Source organism: Malania oleifera, chromosome 10, assembly GCF_029873635.1.
Source record: "Malania oleifera isolate guangnan ecotype guangnan chromosome 10, ASM2987363v1, whole genome shotgun sequence".
Taxonomy (NCBI): Eukaryota; Viridiplantae; Streptophyta; class Magnoliopsida; order Santalales; family Ximeniaceae; genus Malania; species Malania oleifera.
This window is the reverse complement of record NC_080426.1, coordinates 12,101,628-12,124,025: the sequence shown is the minus strand read 5'-3', so window position 1 is coordinate 12,124,025 and position 22,398 is coordinate 12,101,628. Positions and strand designations below refer to the sequence as shown.

General features: G+C 38.2%; 1 protein-coding gene across 5 annotated transcripts in view; it reads right to left on the bottom strand.

The window, feature by feature from the left end:
• LOC131167078 (elongator complex protein 6) overlaps positions 1 to 21,769 on the bottom strand; it is a 32,512-nt gene extending 10,743 nt beyond the window's left edge. For 2 of the 5 annotated variants that reach the window (XM_058125859.1, XM_058125861.1), the window contains exons 1-4: positions 21,291 to 21,673; positions 19,338 to 19,410; positions 18,813 to 19,021; positions 18,571 to 18,717 (exon numbers count right to left, since the gene is read on the bottom strand). In XM_058125859.1, the coding sequence (XP_057981842.1) occupies positions 18,571 to 18,717; positions 18,813 to 19,021; positions 19,338 to 19,410; positions 21,291 to 21,521 (660 nt within the window). In that variant the 5' untranslated portion in view covers positions 21,522 to 21,673. Of the gene's footprint in view, positions 1 to 3,592; positions 3,758 to 18,570; positions 18,718 to 18,812; positions 19,022 to 19,337; positions 19,411 to 21,290 lie in introns of those variants that run through there. The other 3 variants (XM_058125860.1, XM_058125863.1, XM_058125862.1) reach the window with 3 other exon arrangements.
• Between the last annotated feature and the right edge of the window lie 629 nt (positions 21,770 to 22,398).

The following is a 22,398-nucleotide window of genomic DNA, read 5'->3' as shown; positions in this document are numbered from 1 at the left end:
AGGCTTGTTTTAAGCTCTCGATTATTAAATAAGCATGTTGAAATTTTGATTAAATAATTTAAATGAATGGCCAAACTCAAAGATAGGTCTCTCCCTCTATTTATAATAAAATAAGTACATTCTAATGACCATAATACACTAACTCTCACTAATTAACATACTAACACACTAAATAATAATATTAAAAGAATAAAATAACCATTAATACTCCTCCTCAAGCTAAAGCATAAATATCATATGCTCCTAGCTTGTTACAAAAAAATTTAACACGAGCACCCCTCCCCCCAACAAAAAAAAAAACTTTGGTAAACAAATTAGCAAGTTGCGTATTAGACTTCTCATAAGTGGTAGAAATGAGCTTTTGCACAAGTTTCTCTCGAACAAAATGGCAATCAACTTCAATGTGTTTTATTCACAAATGAAAGACCGGGTTTGAGGCAATATGAAGAGCAACTTGATTATCACACATCCAACTCCATAGACTGAGAACGTGGAAAACTCAATTCTTCCAACTTGTTCTTTGACCAAACAAGTTCACAAGTGGTGTGAGCCATAGCTCTATACACTCATTCAACACTTGACCTAGCCACCACAATTTGTTTCTTACTCTTCCAAGAAACCAAATTACCACCAAGACACAGTACCCAATTGTGGATCTTCGGTCAAAAGGTGACCCACTCAATTTGCATTTGCATATCCCTAAATGTAAATGTCACCCTGATCTCGATATAAAATACCCCTCCCAGATGCACCTTTGAGATATTTCAAGATGCGAATGACTGCGCCCTAGTGTGTTGTTCTCGGAGATTACAAAAATTGACTCACAACACTTGTTGTAGAAGGTATGTCTAGCCAAGTGACTGTAAGATAATTCAACTTTCCAACAAGTCTTCGGTCTCGTCCAGGATTAGACAACAAATCATCCATATCTAGCACTAATTTCCTATAAGATATTGGGTGTATCAACCAATTTGAATCCCAACAATCCAGTCTCATCAAATAGATCAAGAACATACTTCTTTTGTGACAAAACATAGGCCATCAAGATACTTCTATACCCGAGAAGCATTTCAACGGTCCCAAATCTTTGGTTTGAAACTTAGTCTGTAGAAAATGTTAAGACTTTGAATACCTTTATCATCATCACCTATAATAACAATACCATCCAAATACACAATAAAAAGGATCCTACCCGATGAAGTATGACGATAAAACATACAGTGATCCATTGCACACCATGGAAGGCCAAAGTCAAGTACTATGACACTGAATTGACCAAACCATGCTCTAGGAGACTATTTGAGATCATACGATGCCTTCTTGAGCCGACACACTAAGTATGACTCCTGAGCAACAAACCCAATGGTTGCTCCATATAGACCTTCTCCTCAAGATCATCATGCAAGGAGGCATTTTCACATCTAGTTGATAAAGTGGCCACTAACAAGTGGTAGCCAAGGAGATGAATAGATGTAATGATGTAAGTTTGGCAACTAGAGAAAGTGTTGTAATAATCCAAACCATACACCAGAGTATACCCCCTAGCAACAAGACATGCCTTTAGACGAGCCACATAACCATCAAGGTTGACTTTCACAATGTATACCCAAAAACAACCAACCACAAACTTGTTTGGAGGAAGAGATACCAAGTCCTAAGTATCATTGTCCTATAAAGCATTATTTCTTCAACCATGGCATTCCTCCACCCAAAGTGGGGTAAGGCTTCCGAAATAGACTTAGGAAGGGCATCAAAACAATAATAGGAGGGTAATAAGAAGTCATAGCAAACATAGTTGAAAATGTGATATTGTGTACATGTGCATTTACATTTTCGGACAGCAATGGGAGGATCAACATCGTAGGAAAAATCAAACAAAAAAACCAAAGACATGGTAATAGAAGCTAGAGGGAGCTCTCTTCCTTGGAGCCGCCATCATGAATACACCTACAAATTAGGACGATCGAGACAATAAGAAGGACTCAAATTACATAGAGATATAGGTTGTTGATTAGGTAAGGACAGATTCTAAAATCTAAAAAATTAGGCAGAGGAAGAGAGATTAGAAGCACTCAGGGACTGAGTGTAGTAAGGTGTAGACTCAAAGAAGGTAACATCTGCAAAAACAAAGAAGCGATGCAGCATAGGACTATAACAATAATATCCCTTTTGAGTATATGAGTAGCCCAAAAAGATACATTTTATAGCATGAGGATTCAACTTATCCACACTGAGAGTTTGTCGATGAACAAAGGACACACGCCCAAACATAAGAGGTGGTAGAGAGAATAAAGGTGAATTAGGAAAGAGAAAACGACAACAACAACAAACCAAACCTTAAGTCCCACTAGGTGGGATCAGTTATATGAATCCTTTTCCATTAATTTATGAGATCATGGACAATTTCCTTCAACAAATTCAAGACTATTAAATACTTTCTATCTCATTCCAAATTATTTTAGATCTACCCCTACATCTTCTACTACCCCACATAGTAACTAACTCACTCTTCCTCACCGGCACACTTTGTGGCCTACGTTGTAAGTGCCCAAACCATCTAAGTTGTCCCTCCCTAATCTTATCTTCTACAGGAGCTACACCTAACTTACTGCGAATATGTTCATTTCTTAATTTATCTATTAACATTATACCACTCATTCATCTTAACATTCTCAAATCAGCAACTTTTACTTTTTGGATATGCTATTTCTTAGTCGCCCAACATTCTAATCTACATAGCATAGCTGGTTTTACAGTTGTCCTATAAAACATTTCTTTTAATTTTAAGGGTATTCTACAATCACAAAGCACACTCAAAGAACAACTCCATTTTACTCACCCTGTTTTAACTCTGTGCATTACATCTTCAATTTCACCTTGAGCTTGCATAATAGATCCAAGGTATCGAAATCTACTAGATTTATTTTATCATCAAGTTTTAACTTGGTCTCCAATATTCTTCCTACTATGACTGAAATTACATTTCATATATTTTGTCTTATTTCTACTTATCCTAAAGCCTCTAGATTCTACAGCTTCTCTCTATAATTCTAACTTAGATTCTACTCCACTCCTAGTTTCATCAATCAAGACAATATCATCTGCAAGCAACATACATAATGGAACCTCACAAAATAGAGGATCATAAAACATTTTTGGTACATGCATTTAATAAAGTAAGGTACGAGTTATTTCAAGGATATGTCTATTTTCCCTCTCTGCAACCCCATTTTGTTAAGGAGTGTGAGCACAGATGATTGATGAACAATACCAAATTGAGTCATATAAGTAGTGATTTGAGTATTGAAATACTCTTTAGCACTATCACCCCAAAGTATTTGAACTAGCAAACCAAATTGAGTCTTTATTTTAGAACAAAAGGCATAAAATATTTAAAATAACTCATAACGATCTTTTATTAAATATAGCCAAATCATCCTTGAATAATCATCCACAAAGGTTACAAAGTACCAAAAACCCAACTTGGACACAACTCTACTAGGACCCCAAACATCAAAATGGACTAAAGGGACATGATTATGCTTTCCCAACTGACAAAACTCACGATCAAGACTAGACACAAAACTCAAATCAAGAAATATACGTTTCAAATTTTCAAACGAAGGATGACCAAGGCACAATGATTTTGAAAAAGTGTGATAGCAGTAGTGCAAGCGATAAAAGGAGATAGTGGCTCAAAGTGATAAATTCCACCAACTTCATGCCCTTTGCCAATCGCCTTCCTCGTCTTCAACTCCTAAATAACCACAAAATCAGGGCAGAATGTTACTGAACAATTCATGGATTTGGTAATCTTGCTAACAAACATAAGATTGTAAACTTCGGAATACACAAAAACGAAGGAAGAGAAACAGAAGAAGTAGGATTTATAGTCCCAATTCCCTCAATAGTAGTGGTGGATCCATCAACAAGAGTAACACAAGGTAAATTTTCAGGATACTAGAGAGTATAGAAGAAATTAGGTATGCATGTGATATGACCAGTGGCAACAGAGTCTGTAACTCATGGACTAGGATGTGAAGTACTAGATGACATGCATGTATGGGATTACCTATTTAGCAATAGGTGCAATGGAAAAAGAAGTTTGTTGTGATGTTTGATACTCCTGTAACTTGGAATACTCTTCCTTTGACACAGATAGAGTACATTGCCCCCCCCCCCCCCCCCACACTTGGCTAACCCCAAAGGGGTGGAGTTGGTGGTGACTACATTGGCAACACACGAAGGTTTACTATGGAGATCCCAACACTGTTCAATAGTATGATTACCTCGTCCACAATGAGCGCACTTGCTAGGAGTGCCTCTACCTTATCCATCTCTACTGCCACAATAGCTCAAACCACCATGATAATTTATGCAGTTGTTTGTTAAAGAACTATAATCCCCATGTGTGGCAAAAGTTGTCCTCTCAAAGGCAGATGCAAAACCAGAAGAACGTGTGCTAAAGGAAGCACGAAGGGCGCGAGAATAAACATCGGCAAATGATGGCTATTTTTCACTACTGACCAAAATGCCTCAAACTCGAGTTTCAAGCCCATTAGAACCCAAAGAACATTAATCTGGTCTCTCTACTTTTGCATCTCACAAATGTCGGCGATTATATGTTGCACAATGTTAAGCTCCTATGAATACGTTTAATCTCTCCAAAATAACCTACATGCTCCTACCTCCCTGTTGTAAATGAAAGTACTCCAGAGCTAAATCGTACATACATGTAATGTTACTAGAGTACTGAAGCTTAGTATAATCCCAAATCTCCTTGCATGTATCTAGATGCATGCACATCCGCGCAATCTAGGGCTCCATTGGACTCCACAAAAGGGACACAATCAAGGCATCTTCTTGAATTCACACTTTTCTCTTCTCAACACAAGGATCAAATTGGAGCAAGTGGTCAAATTTTCTTAATCTTGCTAAATAAACCCAAACAACCTTAGACCACATAACAAAATTCTTTCCATCCACCTTTTCAGTTGTTATCTATGACAATGATGAAGGAAACATGTTTTGGGGATTCATAGACTCCATGCCAACACTCACAAACCAGCAGCCACACAAATGTCAAACAAGAAGAACAATCAAAACTAATTAGGACAACCACAAACGAGATGAAGCACCAAAACAACCACGGACGAGGTGAACCACCTACCAACTGATATAACACTGTCACAGCCTCACAAATCAACTTATGAACACTGCCACAGCTCCAATAAAAACACAAAAAGCATTTACGAACACCAAACAACAACTTACAGATTACCATGAGTGCATGGTAGGAAAAGGTTGGATCTTTGATCAAAAAACATGCTCAACAGCTTGATGATATGGTCTAGGGAAGGAATCATAACATGATGAACAATTGGTGGAAACATGTGGAAACCTTAAAGAAAATCTTTTCAAAAACAAGGCAAGATATTGATTGGTCCATGTAATTTTATTTTAATTTTTTTTAACTTCAAAATTATCAGAAATTAAGAACGGGGATTTGGAGTACGAACAAGCTCTGTGCCTTTGCTTTCATGACTACACGTATAAGAAATATGAGAGAGGAAATGTACCTTCTTATCCAACCCCTCGAAGTGAACCCCAAGCCCATTCTAACCAAGACATGAAATGAAAACCCCAAAAAACATCATTAAATGCATTCTTCATGTGCATTATTGCCCCCTTTTAATTTTCTATCCACCAATTCATTGGCAATGATGAGCAAACTTTGGCTGTTGACAATCTCATGGACAATTCCTTTTGTTGCCTCTATGCTGTGACTGATCCTAAATCTGGGCCAATAACTTTTGATGCTTGCAATGAGTTGGGCAAAGCTATCCTGCCTATGCCCATGGTTGACCTTATCGAAACAAATTACTTTTCTTGCCGAAGGGAATTATGTTTTGTAGGAGAGGCTTTAATCCTTGATCTATTGGGAGATAAGAGGGGCATTTAGAACCTGCTCAAGCTTATAGATAGACAAGGGTGCTCTGTAGTTAATCCTTTAAGCCAGGCCGTTAAGGTTTCTGTATCTCCTAGAACCTATGAGAGGAAAAAGAAGAGGGTGGGAAAAGATTGCAAGAATTAGCCACTAACATAGACCACGGAGAGGGGAAGGGTAAGAGGTTCACGGGGCCATTACCCACTCCCCAAAAAGGTACCTTGTTAGGGTGTGCAGCGCCCACGCTTATAAGCCCTCGGGATCTCCCAACCGTTTCCGATGTGGGATAGAAGCACCCTACCCCTTTGGTGCTTGGCGAGACACCCTGCCTACCCCTCTTGGGTGCTTGGCATGTCACCTTGCCTACCATCCAGGGCGCTTGGCGTGAGATTCTCCCCCACCCAATCCGATGACGTCCTTGCCACCGATGGCCACCCTGCCTACCCCCTTGGGCGCTTGGAGTGAGTCGAATCAAATCGAGTTGGCTCTGATACCACTATATCACAAGGCCATTACCCTGGATTAGGGGCAGTAAGGTAGTAGAATGAAGATCTTGAACTAGAACATTGGAGAGGTTTGGGCTGCCCTAGCAAACGTCATTAGATTAAATCATTATCAAGGTTTCCCTATACGGTGTTATGCTCTCAAGCTCTAAATTAGAGGTGGTGGACATTTTCTTGTTAGGAGCATTTAGGACTCTAAATTCAAAGATTGGGTCGGGGTAGAGTCCACAGGTTCCTTGAGGGGTATTGTGATCATTTGGGGCACTAGATTTGCAAGAAAATTGGATGTTCTCATTGGTTCATTTTCTGCATCTGGTCATTAAGATGTCAAAAGGGCCATTGGTGGTTTATCTTGGTTTATGTGCCAATAACCCTCGGTTGAAGGCTATTTGGGGATGAATTAGCTGCAAACTTTGGCATGTGTTCCCCCTATTGGTGTGGGGGGTGGGGGTGGTTTGATTTTAATGTTATTAGATACCTTAAGAACAATTGGGAGGCTCTAGAATTAACTCAAGCATGAGGGGTTTTGATACTTCTATTAGGGAGTGTGATCTAAGGGGTATTCCACTCTCAAATGCCCAATTTACTTGGTTTGCTGATGTCATTAAGTCAGTGGTTACTAGCATTGATAGGTTTCTATTTACCATTAAATGGGAAGATACATTTCCCGCACTTACTCAAGGACTCCCTAGAGTGATTTCTGACCACTGCCCTTTGGTTCTTGAATCTAATCCTACTAAATGGGGCCTTACTCCATTTAGATTTTAAAACATGTCGCTAACTCATCCAGATTTTCAGAGTTTGGTTAGGAATTGGTAGGGGTAGCGCACAACACAAGGTTGGGAAGGTTTTTTTTTTTTCATGAAAAGATGGAGGTATGTGAAAGAGTGGTTAAAAATCTGAAATATGGAGACTTTTGGTGATGTTGACTTTCGGTGATGTTCTATCTAGGAAAAAAAAGAGTATCATTGAGGAACTAGGTGTGGTGAACAAGTCCAATTGTCGAATAATTTTGGATAAAGGACATTTTAGTAAAGCAATAAACAAAGTACAAAATAGAGGACAAGAAGTGCTCCCTAGATAACAAAAGATACTAAAAAACTAAGTTGCTTAAGGAATCAAGAACAACAATACAAGTACTAATTACAAAAGTGCTACCCTCCAAACTCTTTTGAGGTCAGACAACGATAATACCCTAAAAAACCAAAAAGAGTGTGCCCAAGGGAATGCGAGAAAAGTCAATTATCGAATGATTTTGAACAAGTTGTTTCAAGGGAAGATGAGTTGGATGTAGAAATCTAGAATGAAGTGGGTCAAGAATAAGGATTGTAACTCTAAGCTTTTCCATAGCGTCAACTGGTAGGAGAAGAAGGAACTTCATTAAAGAGCTTTAGAATGAAAGGAGAAAGGTTATTGGGGATCCTAATCATATTGCTGGCCTGATAACTGAATTTTAAAGGAACCTCTTTTTAGAGGAGGATGAGGGTAGAGTTATAATTGAGGGGCTAGATTGGTGTCCTATATCAGTTAATAAAAAGCTACCTGGTTAGAGAGACCTTTAGAGGAAAAAAAGATTAAAAGCTCAGCTTTTGAGATGGATAAAGACAATGCTCCTTGGCCAAATGGCTTTACTATGACTTTATTTTAGGACAGTTGGGAGATTTATTAGCTTGGTAACTAGTGTTCATAAGATTTAGACTAAGGTGTTATCTAAGAGGTTGGCTACAGTTCTAGAGGATACTATCTCTCTTCGCCAGAGTGCTTTATAGGTGACAAATGGATCCTAGATGTTCTGCCTTGATAGCTAATAAGGAGGTTGAAGATGTTGATCGAAGGAATAGGAGGGATCTTGAGTTGAAATTGGATTTGGAGAAAGCTTACGATAGGGCGACTAGAGTTTCTTAGACAAGGTCATGTCTAGAAAGGTGGAGGAAATGCATTAGAAGGTATTTTCATCTTCTGTTGTCTTAGTAAAAGACAACCCTCACTCTTGGTATTGCGTGTCCAAGGGTTTAAGATAGGGAGATCTTCTTTCTCTCTTTCGCCTTACTATTGTGGTTGATGTTTTAAGTAGGATGATTGAGAAAGGTATAGTAGATAGAGGGTTGGTAGAGGGAACCAAGGTAGGTTATGAGAATTGCATCGTTTTGCATCTTCAATTTGCAGATGATACTATTCTCTTCCTATTGGATAACACGGGTTGCTTCTCTAATTTGTTGACTATCTTACGTGTGTTTGAGGAAGTGTTTGGACTGAAAATTAATTTATCTAAGAGCGGTCTAGTGGGTTTGGGCATTAATTTGGATCCTTTTGCTAGGCTAGCTGGTTGGTGTCATTTTGAACTGTCCTATTATTTATTTAGGTGTCCCCCTATGTGGCAATCCCAATATTGACTCTTTCTAGGACCCTATTTTTGGAGTATGGTTCAAAGACTAGACGGGTGGAGAGGAGTGTTCTTCCTATTAAAGGGTTGTATTACCCTTATCACACTTGTTTATCTTCAATGCCTTTTTATTGGCTTTCTATTTTTAAAATTCCTGTAAGATTGACATGGAGGCTTGAGAAATTAAAGAGGGATTTCTTCTGGTTGAGTGAGTGATGGGGATCAACATGCCCTGCCCATTTCCTTTGCAGACATGGTGACACGTGGACGACCTACCGATGTCCACTCCTTTGCCAACATGATGACATATCGACAAACTCCCAATGTCCACTTCTATACTATTTTGTAGGTACACATGGGATTTGAAGACTTTTGATGGATGACTTTTATGATGGAAGACTTTATTATTATTTTGCTTGGAATTTTATTTGCTTGGGCATTTCATTTCAAGATTATTAGGTGCTTGAATACCCAAGAAAGTGTTGAAGCAAGGTCCATCTCAAGACCCATGTGGGCCCTCACACGATCATGTGGGCCCCACATAGATTGGGCCTCCCTTTGACTTACGTGTTGTATTGAATTTGTAATGTTGCAAGACACTTAAGCTTAGCTTGCATGTGAGACTCTTTATTTTGTCTAGTAAGTTGTAGTATTTATTATGTTAGTAAGTTGTGAGAGTTAATTTTCTTGTCTCCCATGCTTATGTGGGAATTGTCAGTTGTCTATTGTTTTGTCTCCCCATGCTAGCTTAGCAAGTTAATGTCTTGTCTCTCCCTCCCCCTTGCTAAGTCTATATGTGTCTTGTATCATTGTAACAAAGAAGCGAAGTTTGAATATTGAATATTGAAAGGAATTTCCTTTGTGAACTTGAAAGCTTGTCCAATCATTTCGATTGTGTAGTGTGAGGCTACACGTTCTCTCCGGAGATCAGGTGGTGAGAGACCATTACTCTATCCAACGACTCCATCATCATACACCCACACGACCACCTTCCATCCAACACCCACACAGCTACACCATCATATACCCACAGGGCCACTTTTCCTTACCTCCATTGCTGAGTTCGTCTTGGTGTTTCAAAACTTGCACGAAGGACTTCGGCGTGATCTAACTACGTGTGAAACAACATCAAAGTCATCCAAACAATTCTCTTGGTAATATTAGCACTTGTGTTTAAATCCTTGCTACATTTTCTGAGCCATTGCTGTTAGAATAAAGCACATCTTTGAATAACCCTGTTGAATCCATACATTGCAACATTGGTACTTGCTAGCTTAAATCTATAGCATGAATATTAGTTTTCTAATATAGAACTTATATTCTTGAATCTTTGAAATAGCATCTTTTCTACATTTAATTTGATTCCTTTGTGATAGACCAATTGGGACTTATTTCGGGACAGCACCATACATCTTCTCAAAAATCCAACAACATGTGAAATATAGCAAGATTTATGATGTTCATGTTCGGATAATTAAATTCTTAATTTAAAGTGCTTTGAGTGTATCTGCTTGTGTGAGGGTTGAACCGTAGGATTAGGTCGATCAATCTCGTCCTACATCATCTTGGTATCAGAGCCTAGGTCGAATTAGGCAAACCCTCTAAGTCCCAACATCTTCATTTTTCTGCCACCGAATTGACGTGCAATTTTCTCTATCAAAAACTTCCCATTTTCAGAAAGGTTAAACACAAAAGTTGTGGAAAATTTTCTTAGCTTTCTTTTGATACCAAGATCGCCCTATTTAGAGCTCTCTAGTAAGTTATGCCCCAAATACTAAAGGGCATTCGTAGGTGAAATTGCCCAACCATTAGCACCTCGCAGGATTTCAGTACTGTCTAAAACCGTTGATGGTTTCAGAAAATAGTCGACGAATTGGCCATGTACAGCTTACCCAAATTTTGAACTTTAGGCTATTTGGAACTTAGTTTGGTTAGGTTCCCTACTTTGTGTGACCAAACACCATTCCAAGGGCTTCCCTAGCGTTGTCTGAATCCTTCCCCAACCCCTAGGATGTCTACTCAAGTCGGGAATCCTTATCTAGGTCCATAGGGCTAATGTTGAGGGAGATGCCTCAATAGATGAGCTTCAAGATCAAGTCCATGACTTGAATCAAGAGCTAATTGAGACCCGCCAAAGGCTAAATAAGTCGGAAGTCCAACTAGTCCATAACCCACCTCAAGACAATTTAGAGTCGTACATTGAGTGAGGTAATGATGTTGAGCAACCTAGAGAGCCTAAAAAGGATCAAGTATTTGTTCCTGAAATTGTACCTAGTGAGGATGAGTTGTCAAGGGAGTTAAATGAGAGTGCCAAGTTGAGTGTGCTGAGACGAACCATGATCATTCCCAATGAACAAGAGGATTGGCGACACACTTCTATTTTCCATACCTACATCAAGTGTGGGAGTAAAAGTTGTAAGATGATCATAGATGGTGAAAGTTGTATGAATGTTGTGTCTAAATCTGCAGCTCAAAAGTTGAGTTTGAAAGTTGAGCCACACCCACAGCCATATAAGGTAGCTTGGGTTGATGCCACTACCATGCCCGTGAGTCATAGATGTCTAGTTCCCATTAAGATTGGCGATTATGAGGACAAGATTTGGTTTGATGTCCTTCGCATGGACGTTGCCCATATTTTGTTAAGAAGACCTTGGTTGTATGATTTGGATGTCTCACATAATGAACGTATCAACACTTATTCATTTAGGTGTAATGGCAAAAGAATAATTTTGAGTCCACTAGAGAAAAAATGTGAAAAAAAGAACGAAGGAAAAGACAAAAACTAGTGGAGAATCATTGAATATCATAAGTAAAAATCAATTTGAGCAGGCGAGCCAAGATACTCAGGTAGTGAATGTGGTTGTTCCTAAGGAGATTGAAACACCCCTATCTGAGTATGAGACACCACTAGAAGTATCACCTATACTTTCTAAGTTTGAGAATGTCGTCTCTAAGCCACCTAGTGAGTTACCTCCCATAAGTGACATTCAACATGATGTTGATCTTGTTCCTAGTTCATCTCTACCTAATTTACCACATCATAGAGTGAACTCGAGCGAACATAAGATGTTAATGAAACAAGAGAGTGAAATGAAGAAACGTGACTTTATTCAAGAGAGCATAAGTCCATTTGCTTGCCCTGCTCTCCTTACTCCCAAGAAAGAAGATATATGGAACATGTGCATCGATAGTAGAGCAATCAACAAAATTATCGTCAAGTATAGGTTTCTCATACCTAGACTAGATGATATGCTTGATTGGATGGTAGGACCCAATTTTTTTTCAAAAATAAGCCTTAAAAGTGAATACCATCAGTTTAGGAGCCTTAGGGAACTATTGAAATGTTTGGTAGGTGAGAACATCATAGCTTGGGATTTATGTCTTCCTATGGTCAAAGTTGCCTTCAATAGTTTACTGAATGGGACCACAAGCCTTAGCCCATTTCAGGTGGTCACAGGATACAGTCCTAGGAAGCTTGTAGATCTTATTCCACTACCACATAAGTCTAGAGTGAGTGAGCCGACTGATGCTTTTGCAAAGCATATGCACGATCTACACTCTGAAATAAGAATGAAGATTAATTTTGAATAATGAACATTATAAATCTAGTGCTGATATACACCATAGGTTGCAAGAATTTTCAGAGGGTGATATGGTTATGGTTTGTATTCGTCCCGAGCAAATTCCTGTAGGAAAGGTAAGAAAGTTGCATGCTAAAAAGATGGGACCTTTCAAAATTTTAAAGAAAATTAGTTCTAATGCTTACATGTGCTTAATATTCCTGTTGATTTTGGCATAAACAATCATTTTAATGTTGAAGATCTAACCCCATTTCTTGAAGCATCATCTTTTGTGGAGCCTTCCGATTCTAATCTTGCAAGTGATCATACTCCATTCCCCACTCCTCATGAACCTGAGATCCAGAAATTGCCTTTGCCTCCACCTTTACCCCTACCCAAGAACCTTAATAAAATTGAATAGATCTTGGATGACAAAACAACATTCACACGAGCAGGATCATACCAAAAGTTCTTGGTCAAGTGGAGAGGCAAGCCACTTTCCGAGCGGAGCTGGATTCTTGAAGAAGACCTCCTTTGTCTCAACTCGGAGTTGTATTCCCAGTACTTCACTTCTCATTCTTCGGAGAAGAATTCTTTTGGGCGCAGGAGAGATGATGGGGATCACCATACCCTGCCCGTTTCCTTTGCAGACATGGTGACACGTGGACTCCCAATGTCCACTCATTTGCCGACATGATGACACGTGGACGACCTCCCAATGTCCACTTTTGTTCCTAACTATTTTGTAAGTATGCATGGGATTTGAAGACTTTTGATGGATGACTTTTATGATAGAAGACTTTATTATTATTTTGCTTGGAACTGTATTTGCTTGGACATTTCATTTCAAGATTATTTGGGGCTTGAAGACCCAAGGAAGTGTTGAAGCAAGATCCATCTTAAGACCCATGTGGACCCCACACGAATTGGGCCTCCCTTTGACTTATGTGTTCTATTTAATTTGTAATGTTGCAAGACACTTAAGCTTAGCTTGCATGTGAGACTCTTTATTGTGTCTAGTAAGTTGTAGTATTTATTATGTTAGTATGTTGTGATTGTTAATTTTCTTGTCTTCCATGCTTATGTGGGAATTGTTAGTTGTTTATTGTTTTGTCCCCCCATGCTAGCTTAGTAAGTTAATGTCTTGTCTCCCCCTCCCCCTTGCTAAGTCTATATATGTCTAGTATTATTGTAAGAAGAAGCTAAGTTTGAATATTGAATATTGAAAGGAATTTCCTTTGTTGAGCTTGAAAAGCTTGTCCAGCCTTCTGGTTGTGTAGTGTGAGGCTACGTCGTTCTCTCCAAAGATCAGGTGGTGAGAGACCACTATTCTATTCAGCGACTCCACCATTATCTTCCCCACACACCACACGAACACCTTCCATCCAACACCCACACAGATATCATCATCTTTATTGCATTGCTGCGTTCATCTCAGTATTTCAAAGCTTGTACGAAAGACTTACGGCGTGGTCTAAGACTTGTGTTGAACAACATCAAAGTCATCCAAACAAAATTCTTGGTAACCTCAGTACTTGTGTTTGAATCCTTGCTATATTATGTGAGCAATTGCTAGTAGATTATCTTTGAATAACCCATTTGAATCCATAGATTGCAATATTGATACTTGCTAGCTTAAATCAATTATATGAATGTTAGCTTGGTAGCTTAGAACTTGTAATCTTGATTTTGAAAGTAACATTTTCCGCATAAAACTAGACTCCTTGATCAGTAAACACTTGGGACTTATTTTCTGGACAGCATCATACACCTTTTCAAAAATCCAACAAAATGTGAAATGAAGCATGATTTATGGTGTTTATGTTCGGATAATTAAATTCTTAATTTAAAGTGTTTTGAGTGTATGTGCTTGTGTGAGGGTTGAACCGTAGGATTAAATCGATACATCCCATCCTACATCAATGAGGGAAATGGTAGTCGAGATCATCTTGTAGGTTAGGAGACTGTTTGTAGGCCTAAATGGGAGGGAAGCTTAGTTCTTGGTAACTAGTGTCCAAAAACAACTCCTTGATGGGGAAATGGTTATGGCGCTTTCCTTTAGAACCTAATTCTCTTCGGCATAATAAGATAATCCGCAGTAAATTTAAAATACTACAAAACAGGTGGGATGCTAAAGTGGGAATTAACATTACATAGTCCGGTCTTTGGAAGTTTATATCTCATATTTACAATTATTTCCTTCCTAAAGTCCAACATACATTGGGTAATGGAGACCCTAAGCACTTTGGAGAGGATCACTTTTTTCCCTGGGGTGGGCGGGGGGGGGGGAGGGGAAAGCGAGATGCCTTTGGCTAGTACATGCCCTCATCTCTAGTTATCTAATCTTCATGACACCCTTATTTCTACTTTTCTTCTTTTGCAAGAAGATAGGCTTTCTTGGAACTCCCATTTTGGGAGAAATCTTAATGAGAGATTAATGAGTCGACTCTTTTGAGTAGGTGGCTTGATTTTTTTCATGTTCAATTGGGGAGTGATAAAGGATTTGGAGTTTAGATCCTTCTAAGGAATTCTGTTGCATATCTTGTTTCTACTACTTGACTCGTGACTCTACCGTGGATCCTTTTGCTTTGTATCCTTTGATTTGGAAAGCTAAAGCTCCCCCAAAATTAAAAGCTTTTATTTGGACTGCGATACTTGCTCTTAACTTAGTTGAAGAAAATGCTCTTGATTGCGTGAATTGGTAAAAAATTATTCATATAGCCAACCCCACATAGTGGGACTTGAAAGAATTAATACCAATGATTTGTGATGTAGGACAAGAAGCACAACCTTGGGAAGAACATTGCTGGAAAACAACTAAGAATAGTTAGTTAAAGATTGTGGGGTTAAGTTAGTAGTTTATTATGTGTTTTTAGTATTAATTTCTAAAGGATTATGTATTTGGGGGTTATTTATGTAAAGTATGGTTTTTTTGTAATTCATGTGGTTTTAGGAGTATGTGTGTAATTTTATGTGTTTAGGCTTTCTTATAAATAGTGTGTGAAAGCCATGTTGTGGGCAATTGTTGATGAATTTGATTTGGAATTGAACGCGAGTTCCCCCTAGTATCTCCTCTCTCCTACCTTCCCCTTCCTCCTCTTCTAATTTCACCATGGCTGCAGAACCTTCATGCTGCCCCTGCATCATTTGGCATCAGAGCCCAACCATGATCTCCATTCTTCCATTTCAGTCCACCCAGTCTCCCTCACTCTTCTCCTTTTCTCTTCCTCTTCTTCCTTCTCTTCTTCTTTCTTCTCTGTTTCTGAGCACCTGTTCTGTCCATAATTCCCTGCTGTCCACCAAGAGTCTGCCCTCTTCTTCTTCTTTCCTTCTCTCCTTTGTTCTGTAACTTCTGCTCCCTCTCTGATGCTGCTTCTTCTTTCTTCTCTTCTTGTTCTCAGGTTTTCTGTTCTGATCTCCTCCTCTGTCCCTGATCCTTTGCTGCCCAGCAGCCTTCTGCCCTCTTCCTTCTTCTCTGTTTCTCTTCTCCTTTTCTTCTTCTTCTCTTTAATTCTCCCCCATAACTCTCTTAACTCTCTTTCTCATTTCTGAATTCTGTCGCCGTCTCTTGGCAGTTTCTGTCCAGCAACTCCTCCAACCCCCCATCTTCTTTTCTCTCCTTCAGTTTCTTAATTCTCTCTCTCTCTCTCTCCATTCTGAATTTCAGTTTAAAAAAAAAAAATTAAAAGCAGTTCTGCACTGAACTTCTCAAAAATTCCATCCGTATCCCCATTTCTTCAAACAACACTTTCCAACCACCATCCTGCAACACCACTCACACCATCAAAGACAGAACACCCTGTTGTCCCTTCCCCTATAATTTCATTGCCTTCCTATCACCGGAACAGGCTCATGCGCCAGCCAAATATACTCCAGCCATCAGCCTTCAAGAATACCTAGTGTCTTGTGTTTTTCTCATCCCACCACCACCACCACTGTGCTCCTCACCCACTGATCTGCGCCTGAAATTTTATTGGCGGAATCTCGCCGCCAGTGACTCATGCGTCCCACATGCCGGTGAAGCGCATGAGAAAGTCTCCCAAAGTCTTCTACAATTTCCTGTCTCGTGAGAAATTGCCTGCAGCCACAATATTTTGAGTTTCTAAACAACAATTTGATCTGCAGCTTGATATTTTGATTGCAGACACAATATGTTGGAAGCAAGCACGATAATTTTGGCATGAAACCCTTGAAATTGTAACTGCCAGCATCAAAAATCAGGCTTTGTTGCTGTAATTTGTGAGTTTTTTTTTTGTGAATTTGTTCCATTTCAGCAGGATGATCAATATCAAGGTGAATTAAAAATAGTTTTTGAGAAATTGGGAGTAGATCTTGTGGGAAATTGTGTCAAAGGGTTGTGACAATATAGCTACAGCATGTATATGCATAAATTCAGCAACATGGTGACAAATTATGGGAAAAAGGAATGCCATTTGCCAAACTGTGGGCACAATTTCAAGCTTTTCAGCACCTTTCTCAAGTGTGGAGAAAAGGTTTGTAAAATCATCATTGATGAAAAATGCCCAATGAATGAGGTTTCCATAAATGGAGTCACTCGAATGCAGTTTCATCCAGAACCTCACCCGAAACTTTATGTGATATCTTGGGTTGATAACTCTATTGTACATGTTTACGAAAGATGTTTGGTTCCCATCCAAATGGGTGAATATTTGACTAATGTATGGTGTGATATCCTACCTATGAAGATTGGCCATGTACTCCTATGGTTCTCCTCGGTTGGATGATTTAGACGTGACTCAAGGACATGAGAACACATATGTCTTTCATTATAATGGGAAGAAAATCGTTTTGAAGTCCGCTCTACCAATGAACCAAGACAAAGAATCAGTTACAATTACTCAGCTTGAAGACAATACAAGGAAGGGAATGAATGTGTTTGACGAGATCCAAAGTCCTTCAGACATTCCAATTGTTGAGTTTGTCATTCCCGATGTGCTTATTGATGTCAGCTCTCAACTCAAGTCTATAATGCTGCCAAAGGATCGTGATTTTTTTTTATCACTCAAGTGCTGGCTTTCAATGAATCCAAGTTTGCTTCTCCCTTTTGATCCTCCAACATTTCAAAATTCGAGGCCGAATTTTTTCTAACTGGGAGAGAGTTGATGTAGGACAAGAAGTAAGACCTTGGGAAGAACATTGCTGGAAAATAATTAAAAAGAGCTGCGTTAGGGAATTGTGGGGTTAAGTTAGTAGTTTATTATGTGTTTTTAGTATTAATTAGTACAGGATTACATGTATTTGGGGGTTATTTATGTAAAGTATGGGTTTCTTTGTAATTCAGGTAGTTTTAGGAGTATGTGTGTAATTTTATGTGTTTAGGCTTTCCTATAAATAGTGTGTGAAAGCCATGTTGTAGGCAATTGTTGATGAATTTGAATTGGAATTGAACTGAATTCCCCCCTTGTATCTCCTCCCTTCCCCTTCCTCCTTCTCTTCCAAGTTCTCCATGGCTTCAGAACCTTGATGCTGCCCCTGCATCAAATTTCTTAAGAAGAGAAGACCTAATAAGGCCCTGTCCTCTGGCGTTTGTGTCCTTTGTTTGAGGAATGAAGAGACTGGCGCACATCTGTTTCTTCATTGTCCTTTCACATTGATTATTTGAAATAAATTATTCGGTATATATAGTGAAGACTAGGTCTGACCATACACCTTGAAGGCCTTTTGTATCATTAAGTTTAGGGGTTTTGGCAAAGGAAATGTGAGGAAAGTTTAATGGCAAATTATAAGGGCATATACATATTTATACTCTGGTGAGAAGGAATGAGGAGAGAAGGAAAAAGGATGGAAGGAAAATATGAGTAGGGCAAATATTAGTAAGCACTGGGATCAATGAATAAATTTTGCTTTGCTACAACTCCACCAGTCATTTCAAATAAAAATAAACAGCCAGAAAGAAGGTTGAGAAACACCAATGAGCATCTAACTTATTTAGTGTATTTTGACATCAACCCACAGCTCAAAAATATATTACTGCTAAAAGGATACCCATAACATATAGCCGCAATTCAAATGACAAACACAACTACAGAAAAGAATCATATGTTGATATGCAACAGAAAATAAATTATTGGGGCATTATCTCTAATGAACCTGTAGAATCAGAATTAAAACACAAAAGAATAATCATTGAAAAGGACTGCAAGTACACAATGATACCTCTCCATGCACATCATTTGCCAAACCAGTAGCCAAGGGTTCTGCCTTTATCAGAACATCAGCAAGGTGCTCCATCTGTAAAATTAATGAAGGCCTCTCCATGCTTGAATAGATATCCTTATGATTAAGCATGACCAATGAACAACCCTGTGACAAGAACAAAGCTCTAACACTACAAGAATGTACATAAAACTGCTGAATAAAGTAGACCAAAAGGGTTGATTGTTGCCACATTGACTTACCAATTCTGATGTTAATGAGTGGCAGTAATGCAGAAAGTTCAAGACATGATTTGAAGAGCCATTAGTAGCCACCTCCATAAGAGATAGATCATCTATCATAATCGTTATGCAGTTCCTCCTCCCTTCAGATAAGACACTACCTTCCACAGCCTTTTGTATTCTCCCATACAATGCAATGAGTCCACTTTCACAATTTTCTCCATCTCCATCTGGTCAAAAATTGATAAAGAGTAACTCTAATAGTGAATTCGTGACAAATATCTTACTGTGACTGCAAAAGGTCAAATAAACAATACTATATGGTTCAGGAAGGTTGCAAATATCTTATAGTTGAAATTCCATACTGATGCAGTATTACTATATTTAAACATTCAAAATGCTATTTTTAAGTAATGTATACATTGCTATAACTATATTAGTGAATTCATAAGATTATAACTTCTAAATATTTGAACTCCATTTAGAAAAACGAAAAGAAAATATAGATAAGATTTGGCGAGAACCATTTTTACCTGATTTCCTCACCTGGACACTCGAGCATAAGCATGTCAATGAAAAGGAACCTATTATTATCTCTTTGTGTAACTAAGTTGCAACCCTGTCACAACAATACATCCAACTATGGTCAATGCAATTCAAAAAGAAAAATAAATAAAAGAAAATAAATTAGTAAAAAAGTATATGAAGACAAACACATAATTAATATAGTGCTACTGCTTTGTATATGAATAACCACTACAACATGCCAACATATAGATCAAAGACAATACAAACTGCATGCGTGCGTGTGTATGTATATGAGAGAGAGAGAGAGAGAGAGAGAGAGACCTACCCTGTAATTGCCTCTTAGTTGGTCAGCATCCAAAATGTTGCCAAATGCAGTTCATAGTCAAAACTCAAAAGTACCCACCCTCATCTCTTCCTCATTCATCTCTCTCCCTCTCTCTATTTCTCTCTCAATAACCATCATCTCCAGATTTGCAGCAAACATTGGCCCAGATCATCTCAAAAAATATCAGCAGTGATCAGATCAGATTGAATGGATCGGCAAGAGATGATCTACAACCATTATTTTCCATAATGTTTAGCTAATTTTCTGTGATAATTTTCTATAGTCTGTGTGTTTGGACAGTAGGAATTTTCCAAAAAACACAAGAATAAGAAGAAGAAACAGCTTGAGGTCTTTTCTGATTTCTTCTCTGTGATGATTTGAGTTCCTCTAATACAGAAGAAGAATTTTTCCACAAATCACAGAACATTCTCGCCAGTGCAAATACTGTGGAGCAAATTTTTTCATAAAATATTTCTGCAATACAAATGTTCTGCTGTCATTCGAAGATATCTATGGTCTAATGAGAATTTTTTTCTACAATTGGATTTTTTTTTCTAATTTGTTTGTGATATTTATGATGCAAATCTTTCTATTGTAAAATGCAATTCTTTCCTTATGTTTCAGATATTTTATTCAATTTTATGCAATACTTAGGATGATTTTTGACTGCAAATGAATAATTTCCCATATTTTTTGTATTACTTCATATTTTTAAAATTTACAAAAAAAAAAATTAAATGGGGCTCACAATATTCAAAGGGTCATGATAAAAATATACAGAGATGGATGTTTAAGGAGACTAATAAACAAAGTCGCAAGCAGAGGTCGAAAATTGGCTGTCCAGCAGAAAACAGTACAAAAACAGAACTGCATGCCTACTAAGTGGTAACAAAGCACTTCCAGTGAATGCAGGCCTAATTGGGCAGGTACAGAGATAAACAAAGCATTAGACAATATATTCCAGTGATTTTATTTTTCTTTTTAGTAACAAAATAAATTAGCAACAACTACAGGTCAGCATTGGCAATTAAGGCCAAAAACCAGGAACAAAGGAAAGCGTGTTTAAATAAACAACCAAGTTCCTTCTTGCATGAAAAAAAATCAACAGCCCAGATTTTTTGGTGAACACCTCGTCTTCCTACTTCAGTACTTTTGATTTGTCATTAATGGATTATGTTATCTAGAAAAAACAATCATTAGCCAAAAAATGTCTTACCCATGAAATCTCCAATCCGCTCAAGACAGCCATGTTTCCAACAACCAGAAGAAAAACCAAAAAAATTAACAAATAAATGGTCCCAAAATATGATCCTCAGAGGAGAGGGGGTTGATCAGAAGGAATGGTACCTTGCATTCACAAAACCTAAATATCATCCTCCCGCGTCAATGATGATATCATGATCATAATTCAAAAAAGTGCCACGTTTTTCGGACCAGTTATATATTTCCCTCAATAATATGCCTCGAAGCCCGAAAGCATTATTTTTATGAATGGTCTAAAGCCAAGAAGACCCGTTAAATAATAAGGAACCACTACCAAACCCACCCAAAAACAAAGATTAATGCGCAAAAAATATCATTCAAGCGGACATTATATCAACAGAAAAAGCACCTGCTGACACAGGTTTGCTTGCTCAAAATAGTACCAGTTTCCGTAAGATGCGATCGTAGTGAGAGAAGGGTTGGGATAAAGCGACGAATATGACGATTCCCGAGGTGTTAGGCAAGAGAGAACGCTTGATGAGGTGATGAAGAATGAATGCGCCGCTGGTCTCGACGCAGTCCTCGATTAGCACCGCCCGCCCGTACAATGACGAGGGGTTGTTGCGATCGTCGAGCCCTAGGGCTTCATCGAGGAGATTGGAAGATCGATCCATGCCCACTTCAAGGCCGCAAAGGTGAGGTTCTGTTCTGATTATCAGGGGACTCGGGGCTTAGGGTTTTTGAACGAAAAAACGATTAGAATCGGCCATAACTCGGTACAGCAAATGGAAAGCTAAACAGTGATACACAGCATCGAAACAGAACCCAAGAGTTTACTCTGGTGTAATTAAATGGGTTTAGAGATAGCTGCTTATGTTTAGGCCTAAAATTTTGAACGATCAAATGGAACTATTGAAAATACACTTTGATTAGTTTGATTATTGGGTGTTTTAGGTCAGGTTGGTGGCCTAATTAGAGTAAAAAAATAAAGGAGTATGAATGAATATTTGTGAGCATTTTAACACAAAACTATAATATTAATGTGAATATCTAATGTGACGTAATTAGTACTTTATAGTTTTTGAATTTGTATTGATAATGCAAAATAGAAAACATTCTAAAAAAAATCAAAGAAACATTATGTGTATTATTGAAGACACATATTGGCTCTACAATAAATTACATAAAATACAAATTATGTGTGTTGTCCTTCAAAATGATCAAAATATAATATCCATAAATAGTAGAGATTGTTATAATACAAATGAAATTAAAATACTCCAAAATATGTTAATCTTATAATTGTATGTATATATACTTTACATGCATACTTTAGAGGTGAATCGGGTTGGTCCAAGTTTGGGTTAAACACTTAACTTGTAAATTAATGCATATAGTTAGATTATGCAAAATAAAAAATTACCACTCGACTTCTAAACCTTTTTGAAACCAATCTTTTAAATTGGTTCGATTTGGATTAGTCAAGTTGGATAGTAGTTGAATACCCCCTAAATGAATTTTTTAGGAAAGTGTGAATCCCATTGGCCATTA